This window comes from Lipotes vexillifer, unplaced genomic scaffold (genome assembly GCF_000442215.2).
Source record: "Lipotes vexillifer unplaced genomic scaffold, Lipotes_vexillifer_v1.1 scaffold1375, whole genome shotgun sequence".
NCBI lineage: Eukaryota > Metazoa > Chordata > Mammalia > Artiodactyla > Lipotidae > Lipotes > Lipotes vexillifer.
The window spans coordinates 539,120-548,660 of record NW_006773119.1 but is presented as its reverse complement, the minus strand read 5'-3'; the positions used below and the strand labels follow the sequence as shown (position 1 = coordinate 548,660).

Here is a 9,541-nt window from a genome sequence, read left to right as displayed (position 1 = left end):
CCGCAACGGGAGAGGCCACAACAGTGAGGGGCCCGTGTCCCCCCCCCCCCAAAACATATCCACACCCCCTCTTCACATGCTCCCCCTCAGCAGTAGGGTAATTAGAGATGAATGATAAATGTTTGTTGAGTGAATGAGAGTCCCTCTATCCAAAGAAGTCACAATCTAGAATTCATTCACTCATTTATCTTCCCATTAATTGATTCTTCATTCAGCACCAAGCATTAATTGCCTAGAAGGTTACCATAAGAAAGGGCCTATTCTTCCTCTGTTGACCTAAACTCAGAAGACAAACCCAGGCCAAACGATTTGCCCAGGTCCACACAGAGCATAGCTCTGGGGCTGGAACTAACATTTGGGTTCTGTGGCCCAGTTGAGGCCTCCTGAGGCTTTGTCATGTAGTAGCCCTTGTCATGGGTCACAAAACGCTCATGTAAAGGGACCAGCAAGCATGCCCCGAAGGGAATTGAATCATTCAGGTTTGCCAGGTCCAGGGCTGGAAGCATTACAGCCTCTTGTTCCATCAATGCTTGTAAATAACCCTAAATCAGCTCAGACAAAGGCTGCTACCCCAAGTCCTCCAATAAACCCAAACATGTGGGTATCCAGGACCTGTGTCATCTGCACTGGGGCGCCTGCCCATCAGGTCAGCCACGGGCCCATCTGGCAGCTGAGTGGGCCGGTGCTCCTTCAGGGAGCGGTCAGGGGCCCCCTAGGTTCCCACCTTCTCCCCCAGTGGCTTCTTCCCCCCACCCCCCGACCCCAGCTCCTGTCTCACTTCCTCAGTGTGCTGCTTCGTCCCCTCCCTGCCAGCACATGACCTTGGCAGTGCTGCCAGATCACACGGTTCTCAGGCTCAGAGTTGTCCACGGTGCTCCTCTACTTTATAGCCTCCATGGCGCCTCAGTGTCTATAGGCCGAGCCCAACCTCCTGAGCATGGTACGTAAGGCTCATCTTCATCGCACCATGAGGGCCGACAGCACCTGGTATTGCTGAGCAGGAAGGTGACGTACACTGGTGACCACACAGAGGGCCTTGGGTGACCTGGACTCCTGGGTCGCTGTCTCTGCAGACTGACATCTTCTCTGGAGCTCTCTTCATCCAGATGGCCTTGGGCTGGAACCTTTACCTCTCCACTGTGATCCTGCTGGTGGTGACGGCCGTCTATACCATCACAGGTAGGGCCGAGGGGAGGTCACGTCCGGTGCAGGTGCCAGGAGCATGGACAGGGACAGGTGGAGAGGGAAGCGCCGGATGGCAGGGACACAGAGGTCCAGGGAGGAACAGAGTGAAAACTGACCGGGTGAGTGAGAAAGAGAAACTGAAGGGAACAAAGAGAGAGGCAGATGGAGATGCAGAATCAGAGGACGAGGCCGAAAGACTCAGTGCAACAGAGCAAAGGGGAGACAGGAAGGGCAGAAACAGGAGGAAACAGAGCCAGCCGGAGAGAGCCAGGGAAGGAGATAGAGGAAGACCCACAGCAGGGAATAGGGTGGAGGTCGGGGGACTGTGACCCGGGCTAGAGTCACCACGGGCTGCTCCAGACAAGAGCCGCAAGCATGCCTTCTCCCGTCTCCTGCAGAGCCCCTCACAGAGGCCTGGGCTCCCGGGACACAGGCTCCGGCAGACTTCCTCCTGGCTGAGGTGGCCTGGAAAGTTGAGGGAGTTTAAATGGGCATTGGGGTGGGGAGGGAGGCAGGCCTCCGGGTGGAGCTAACAGCACAGGGAAGGAAAAGACTCGGGATGTTACCAAACAACAGCCAGAGGCCGTCGGGACAGAAAGAGAGGGACCTGAGGGCCTGTGGCTGTATCAGCCTCTACCTTGTGGGCGGGCCCATGGAGCACGAGGGGTGGGGAAGGCAGTGGCCAGAGGCCATCCGCTGAGGGCTCCATGTGTCCTCTGGTCTTTCCAGTGTGGCCCAGCACGGGGCGGGCACCCAGAGAGAAAGCCCCTGCTGGTGCTGATGAGCCCTCTCCTTGGGTCCCCAGGGGGCCTCACGGCCGTGATCTACACAGACACCCTGCAGACGGTGATCATGGTGGGGGGAGCCCTGGTCCTCATGTTTCTGGGTAAGGAAGAGTCCTGAACACATCCCACCCTCCCCTGTAAACTCCTCTCTGATCTTTCTCTGGCTGTCACCACCACGGTCTGATCAGAACTTTGCAGAGCACAGAGCTATGTCCCGGCTCCAGGCCAGGGCTCCCAAACAGCAGGATTCTCTCTACTCCAAAACAGGGGTCTTGAGCCTGAGTGCCACTCCATCTCTCATTCCCAAGTCCCATATGAGTTCCAAGCTCAGGGGTCCCACACACGACTGGGATCCAGCGAGCTGGGGCATGTGACAGACCCAGTGGGGCCTCAGGGCTGTTTCACTCGCAGTGGTCTCTCCCTGCAGGGTTTCAAGAGGTGGGCTGGTACCCAGGCCTGGAGCAGAGGTACAGGCAGGCCATCCCTAATGTCACAGTCCCCAACACCACCTGTCACCTCCCCCAGCCTGACGCCTTCCACATGCTCCGGGACCCTGTGAGCGGGGACATCCCTTGGCCAGGCCTCATTTTCGGGCTCACGGTGCTGGCCACGTGGTGCTGGTGCACCGACCAGGTGATGCCCTTACCAAGCTTGGCCCAGCCCACCACAAACTGGGGTGGCTTCTGCGGGAAAACTGGGCATGTGGATGCACAGAGGGCTGGGACTGGTTCGGGAACAGGTATGGGGCACCATCCCCATGCTGGGGCTCGCAGGAGCCGAGCGGAACCCGAGCAGGCCCGACTGGCGCTCCTGCACTGCTGTCTTTTCAGGTCATTGTGCAGAGGTCGCTCTCCGCCAAGAGTCTGTCCCACGCCAAGGGGGGCTCCGTGCTGGGGGGCTACCTGAAGATCCTTCCCATGTTCTTTATCGTCATGCCTGGCATGATCAGCCGGGCCCTGTACCCAGGTAAGAGCTAGTCTCCCTCTGGGCAAAGTTGGACCAGAGCAAGGGCCACACACTTTCTATTAAGAACACATGGTAAGGGCTTTCCTGGCGGCACAGTGGTTAAGAATCTGCCTGCCAATGCAGGGGACACGGGTTCGAGCCCTGGTCTGGGAAGATCCCACATGCCACGGAGCAACTGAGCCCGCGAGCCACAGCTACTGAGCCCGCGTGCCACAACTACTGAAGCCCACGCGCCTAGAGCCCGTGCTCCACAACAGAAGCCACCACAATGAGAAGTTCGCGCACCGCAATGAAGATTAGCCCCTGCTCACCCGCAACTAAAAAGAAAGCCTGCGCACAGCAATGAAGACCCAATGCAGCCAAAAATAAATAAATAAGTAAATTTATATTAAAAAAAAGAACACATAGTAAGTTCGTTAGGCTTTGTGGGCCAAACATACAGTATGTATATCAGTAGAAGAAATTTGTATCTGAATGTCATTTTAACATCCTGCTTTCTCTCTATAAAGGAAAGACCAATTGAGGCATTCATGGTGCCTTGCAAGGGTATTTGCCTTTTATTAAGATATAAGGCCTAAAACCCAGAGGAGTCTATCAGGTTTTGCAGGGTAGTATGTTGTTGAGAAGTCTACCAGACACTCCGAAATCACAGGATCCAACATCCGCCTGCCCTTTGACCCTCTGGACGCTGACTCCCGCCAGTCACCAGTGAACACTTTCCCTATGGGGTCAGAAAGCAGGTATTGGGCCAGCCAGAGAAGGCACGGGATGGTTTAGCTCTGACTGCCATCACTTCTTTTGCAGATGAAGTGGGCTGCGTGGACCCTGACGTCTGCCAAAGAATCTGCGGGGCCCGCGTGGGATGTTCCAACATTGCCTACCCCAAGCTGGTCATGGCTCTCATGCCCATGGGTAAGTCCCATCCCCGCCACACCACGCTGCACACCAGCTTTCCAGCCTCATCCACCCCCCACGGCCCAAGAGGGGTTGCATTAGGATGGTCGTAGATGGGAAGAGAAAATGAAAACATTCACCTCTGCACCCCCGTTCCTAATACACACACACACACACACACACACACACACACAAACACACACACTTTTCACAAGCATCTGTAGGGCACTACTTTGTGCCCTGGCTCTGGACATACAGAGATAAAAGGCAGGCCCCTGCTCTCGGGCTCAGTGCAGTCTGCAGGGTACCCGAGCAGAAGGCACAATACAATGGGACCTAAGGAGGCACCTGACCCACTTTGGAGGAATGTGGAGGAAGGTTTCCCAGAGGAGAGGAAATGCAGCTGAGTGCTGGGGAACATCTTAGGCAGACAAAGGCAGAGGGGCGTGGGAAATGTCATTCCGGGGATGAGGGCCCGCATGTGCAAAGGCCCAGGGATGAGAGAGTGTCAAGTCTGAACTGAAAGTCGCCAGTGTGGGCTCAGATGCGGCAGGAATGAAGACCGCCTTCGTGGGGAGGACTCGGTGGCCATGCCCCACTGTGCAGCGTGACTTTTAGTCTGAGGGCAGTGGAGGGTCACTGGGAGTTTCAGGCCAGCGTGCGTGATTGGATGTGTGCTTTAGAAGGATAACTCTGCATGAAGGGTTCAGCTTAGGGGGAGGCAGGGACATAGATCCTGAGGGATTTTCAGTGGTCAGGGCAGTAGTGGTGGCTTGGACCAGGTCAGTGTCTTTAGGGATGGACAGAAAGGGTTTAGATGATATTTGTGAGATAGAATTGGCAGGACTTGATGACTGATTGTGTTTGAGGGACAAGAAAGACAGAGGGATCCAAACAGGGCTTGCAGGTCTTGAGTTTACAATGATATTGGGACTGGGGACATAGAAAGAAAGGCAGGTTTATGGAGGGAAATTGAGTTATTCCCTCCCTCCAGTGGAACAAGAAATGAAACCAAGAAATAGTGGAGATGGGGGTGGAGGCCCAGCTATGACAGAGCAGCCACAGAGGGACTGGCTGAGGGAGGTGGGGTAGGAGGAAGGAAGGCAGAGGAAGGGGTCCAGAATAACTTGGGGGTGTCTTGTTAGAGACCAGAAACATATCATTAACCAAAGGAAGAAGCAGGGGCCCCAGAGGGAGATGCTGGCCTAGATTTGGGACACTTTGAGTCATCCAGGGAGGCATGCAGGAGGCCGTTAAATATTTGGACTGAGGGGAAAGAGGACTGAGGTGGGGCTGGCCAGGGAGTTGTGTTTCTAGATGCTTCCTCATCAGAATCATAGAGACTTGAGATATCAGTGGGCCCCACCCTCCCTTGTTACAGGTTGAAAACAGGCCCAGAAAGGGTCAGAACTAGTCCAAAGATCACACGGCTAGTTCCTTGCAGAACCAGGAAACAAACCCATGGTTTCTGCCTGTGGAAAACAGTATGGAGGTTTCTCAAAAAGCTAAAAGTATAACTACCATAAGACCCAGCAATGCCACTCCTGTGAGTATATATCCAAAAAAACCCAAAAACACTAATTCAAAAAGATACATGCACCCCAATGTTTATAGCAGCACTATTTATAATTGCCAAGATATGGAAGTAACCTAAGTACCCATCAACAGATGAATGAATAAAGATGGTGTATATATACATGATGGAATATTACTCAGCCATAAAAAAGAATGAAATTTTGCTATTTGCAGCCACGTGGATGGACTTGGAGGGCATTATGTTAAATGAAATAAGTCAGACAGAGAACGACAAATACTATATAATATCACTTATATGTGGACTCTAAAAAAACCCAACAAACTAGTGAATATAACAAAAAAAGAAGCAGACTCAGATATAGGGAAGGAACTAGTGGTTCCTGGAGGGGGAGGACATTGGGGTGGGGGGCTGAGAGGCACAAATTATTGGGTGTAAGATAGGCTCAAAGATGTACTGTACAAAATGGGGAATATGGCCAACGTGTTGTAGTAACTGAAAATGGAGAGTAACCTTTAAAATTTGTATTAAAAATTAAAATAAATAAATAATTAATTAAAATAAAACCTTCAAAAAATTCCGGGGATTCTGCCTCCCAAGCTGGGGCTGTAGCCTGGTATCATAGCGTCAATGAAAGAGGTACAAAACACCGAAAACAACCACTCAATAATTAATAGTCACCCTCCTCCCTACCAGGGCCCACTAACCAAGTGTCTACAAGGTTTAAAACCCAGACCAAGATGTCCAGTCTGCAGAGAACCTAACAGATCAGCTAGTCTCACATCCCTGTGAGATGAGGAAACTGAGGCTCAGGGAGGACAGATGACTCGGCCAAGGCCACAGGGGGCGGCAGAGGTAGAGTGTGGCCAGAACCCAGCCTCTAGTGCTATGGGTCTCCAGGATTCCTGGTTGGGCACCTCATTCAACACCGTCCCCATCCCTTCCCCTCCCCTAAACTCGTGATTCTGCTGGATGCTGGCAGCCTCCATGGTTGCTGGCAGAGCTGGCCTTCACGGGCCAGCTGTCCACAGAGACCTCATCTCTCCCCAGGTCTGCGGGGCCTGATGATAGCAGTGATCATGGCCGCCCTCATGAGCTCACTCACCTCCATCTTCAACAGCAGCAGTACGCTGTTTGCCATTGACGTGTGGCAGCACTTCCGCAGACAGGCAACAGAGCAGGAGCTGATGGTGGTGGGCAGGTGCGCTGGCCCATCCTTCCAGAGCACCCCTTCCCTGTAGGCAAAACCCCTCTCCCCTCTCCTCCCTGCCCTGGGTTACCCGAAGGAGATGCGGCTGGGTCTGGGCCCTGCACTGGCAGCCAGAGCCCCTGGTTCCCAGCGCCAACTTTCTGCATGACCTCAGGTGAGTTCCTCCCCAGCTCTGGACCACTCCCCTCCCTCCAGAATAAGGAGAAAAAAATCTCTTCCCTGCCTGTTCAACTTTATCTTGGAACTGATCAAGAGCGTAAATGAGAGAAGCTGACAAAGCATTGAATCAATGAAAGATGAACTGTATAGATGAAAAGAAGTTAGCCAGCAGCTCACCCCCAATGTCCTCCAGACCAGCTCTGGATGTCATCCCAGGATAACAGAAAGACTCCTTCAGTCTCACCCCGAGCATGCGTCCTGCATCATACCTTTGTGCTGGTGACACAGGGGCGACTTATATGGTCCTGCCCTGAGGGTGCACACAGTTTAATGAGAAAATCAGAAACATGTAATGCAGTGAGGGGCCCGCATCGATGGAGGTGTTCATAGGAAGGTTGTCTCCAAAGGATGCAGGGCTTTGAACACTCAGCAGAAAATTTTGAACTTTATCTCATAGGTATTCATTTTATGCCTTTCAAAATATAACTTCGTGGCTATTTTTTCTTTTTCTCCCTGGGTTAGGCATTTATAGTTTGCACAAAGTTAAGAGGCCCTTTCTGAAATCTTTGCTTCATAATTTAAGGCTCTGTAACTCAGGTTTCTGGACTAACGTGTTCATTCTCTACTTGAGTTTAGATAACTTGCTCTTTTCCATCTCCCTGCCTTTGCATTCACTGCTCCTTCCATCACAAGGCCTTCTGCCCACGGCTGCCATGGATCCCTACGGCCCGCTCATCTGTGCATCCCAGCCCTATGCACAGGGACTGACCATCAGAGGATCTGAGCACAGGACAGATTATACAGAGAGGTGGGGGATAAGAGGGGAGTGGGGGATAAGAACGGCAGGTAGCTCCTGCAGTGTGGCTGCTTCTCTAGTGTGGCCTGAGAGAGAGAAAATGGGAGGGAAAGGAGAGAAGAGGACAGGTGTGCAGAATCCTTTTATCTCTTTGCTCACCTACCAAGTCTTACCGCACCTGATTTCATCAGTCAGTGAGGTTTGGGCACCATCTCCTGGCAATATGCATCATTGCACCCAACACACCCAAGAAAAGTTTTTCAACCAGAGGCCATTTACTCAGGTGGGTGGTGAAGGGGAAAGGAATGGATTTCTTCCCAAAAGCAGATGGGCTACACACCTTCAAAGGGATCTAATTTAAAACTGTGGGTTTTTTGTTTTTTTGGATTCTGTAATTCTGATATTCTGGGATTTTAAGAGTCTAACTTTCTGGAATCTTTGCATTTGTGATCCTGTCTTCTCTGATTCAGCGACCATGCGTTCCCCTCCTTTCTCCCTTCCTGGTTCCCGTACATCACCTTCACCTGCCCCCCTGCCATGCCGCTCTGAGCGCTCTTCACAGTGCCCTGTTCTCTCCTGGCAGAGTGTTTGTGGTGTTCCTCGTCGTCATCAGCATCCTCTGGGTCCCCATCATCCAAAGTTCCAACAGCGGGCAGCTCTTCGACTACATCCAGTCTGTCACCAGCTACCTGGCCCCACCCATCACTGCCCTCTTCCTGCTGGCCATCTTCTGCAAGAGGGTCACAGAGCCTGTGAGTGCAGCAGTGCACCTGTCTCTCCCAGAACACCAGAGGGTCAGGAGAGCTAGTCTGTCCATAACCTGGACTGGCCCCTCCAGGCTTCTGTCTCCCCAGCCATAGCATCGGGTCTAGATTTATTCATTCACTCAGCAAACATTAATCATTCCCACTATGGAGGGCTCCAGGGATGCAGTGGTTTACAAAGTTCACATAGGTCTGCCATCACTGGGCCAGCGGGAGGAAAGAGGTTTCGATATGCAATAAGAGCAAAGTATGATAGCTGCCATGAGAGCAAAGAGCAGGAACACATAACCCATGGGATGCCTGGGAGGGGGGGTCACAAAGGGACTTCTGAGCTGAGATCTGAAGGATTAATGGGAGAGGGAAGCGTCTTCCCGACATGAGGAACAGTGTGTTTAAAAGCCCAAGCAGACGGGAAGCTCTCTAACACGGTAGGGCTCTACATGTCGGCAAAATAACAGCAAAGAGGATGAAGAAATAAACTGTGAGCACAGGGGTGCCTGCACATGTGCCACTTATGAAACTGCACTGAAATGTAACAGACCCTGGGAGGTTCCAGGAGGGTAACGTTGGTCACTCCCCAGGATAGCCTAGAAAAGACAGGTCCAAATTGCTGGCTGTACCTTGGGGAGGTAAGGAGAATCATAGACATGATTGTACAGGGGCCACATGAGAGCCCAGGGTCACCATAAGGGAGATCATAGAAGCCCCTCCCCCAGTGGAGTAGTTAAGCCAGGCCTCTGCTGGGTCTACTGTTTGCAGAGCTCGAGCCCCCCTGCTGATAACTAGAGTGCACGGCAGGACTCGGTTGATTTCTGGAGGTTTCGATTCATTCCAGAATTTTTGAAAATATAAGCCTTCTGACCCTTATACATGGGGAACAGGTAGAGGTTAGGGTCCAACAGTGCTACAGAGAAGATACAAGAGGTGCCAGAGCTTTTCTTTAAAAATAAAAAAGGAAGAGTTCTAATTCTGATTTCTGATTTATCATAACAGAAAGCTGGGGAGGAAGATCCTGGCTTTCCCTGCTGATTACAAAAGCAAATTCCATTCTAGTTGAATATTAAGCACCTACCCTTAGTACTTATTAATTTGCTTATCATTGCATGTGAGTGAGGTCGAGTCACTGCTTCAGTCATTGTTCTGCAGTGGAGCCTAGTCTGACTCTGGAACCCATGCCTTTTCCAATAAACTGCTCTGCCTGCCTTTAGGTTAAGACAAAGCCTCGGCATCCATGGGGAACTTACTCAG

At 52.0% G+C, this 9,541-nt stretch overlaps 1 protein-coding gene across 1 annotated transcript in view; it reads left to right on the top strand.

Moving 5' to 3' along the window:
• SLC5A9 (solute carrier family 5 member 9) overlaps window positions 1-9,541 on the top strand; it is a 20,944-nt gene that overhangs the window by 7,464 nt on the left and 3,939 nt on the right. Inside the window, exons 5-11 of the mRNA XM_007448020.1 lie at window positions 1,074-1,179; window positions 1,991-2,071; window positions 2,398-2,603; window positions 2,801-2,936; window positions 3,741-3,848; window positions 6,415-6,565; window positions 8,113-8,281. Coding sequence (XP_007448082.1) covers window positions 1,074-1,179; window positions 1,991-2,071; window positions 2,398-2,603; window positions 2,801-2,936; window positions 3,741-3,848; window positions 6,415-6,565; window positions 8,113-8,281 — 957 coding nt within the window. The remainder of the gene's footprint in view (window positions 1-1,073; window positions 1,180-1,990; window positions 2,072-2,397; window positions 2,604-2,800; window positions 2,937-3,740; window positions 3,849-6,414; window positions 6,566-8,112; window positions 8,282-9,541) is intronic.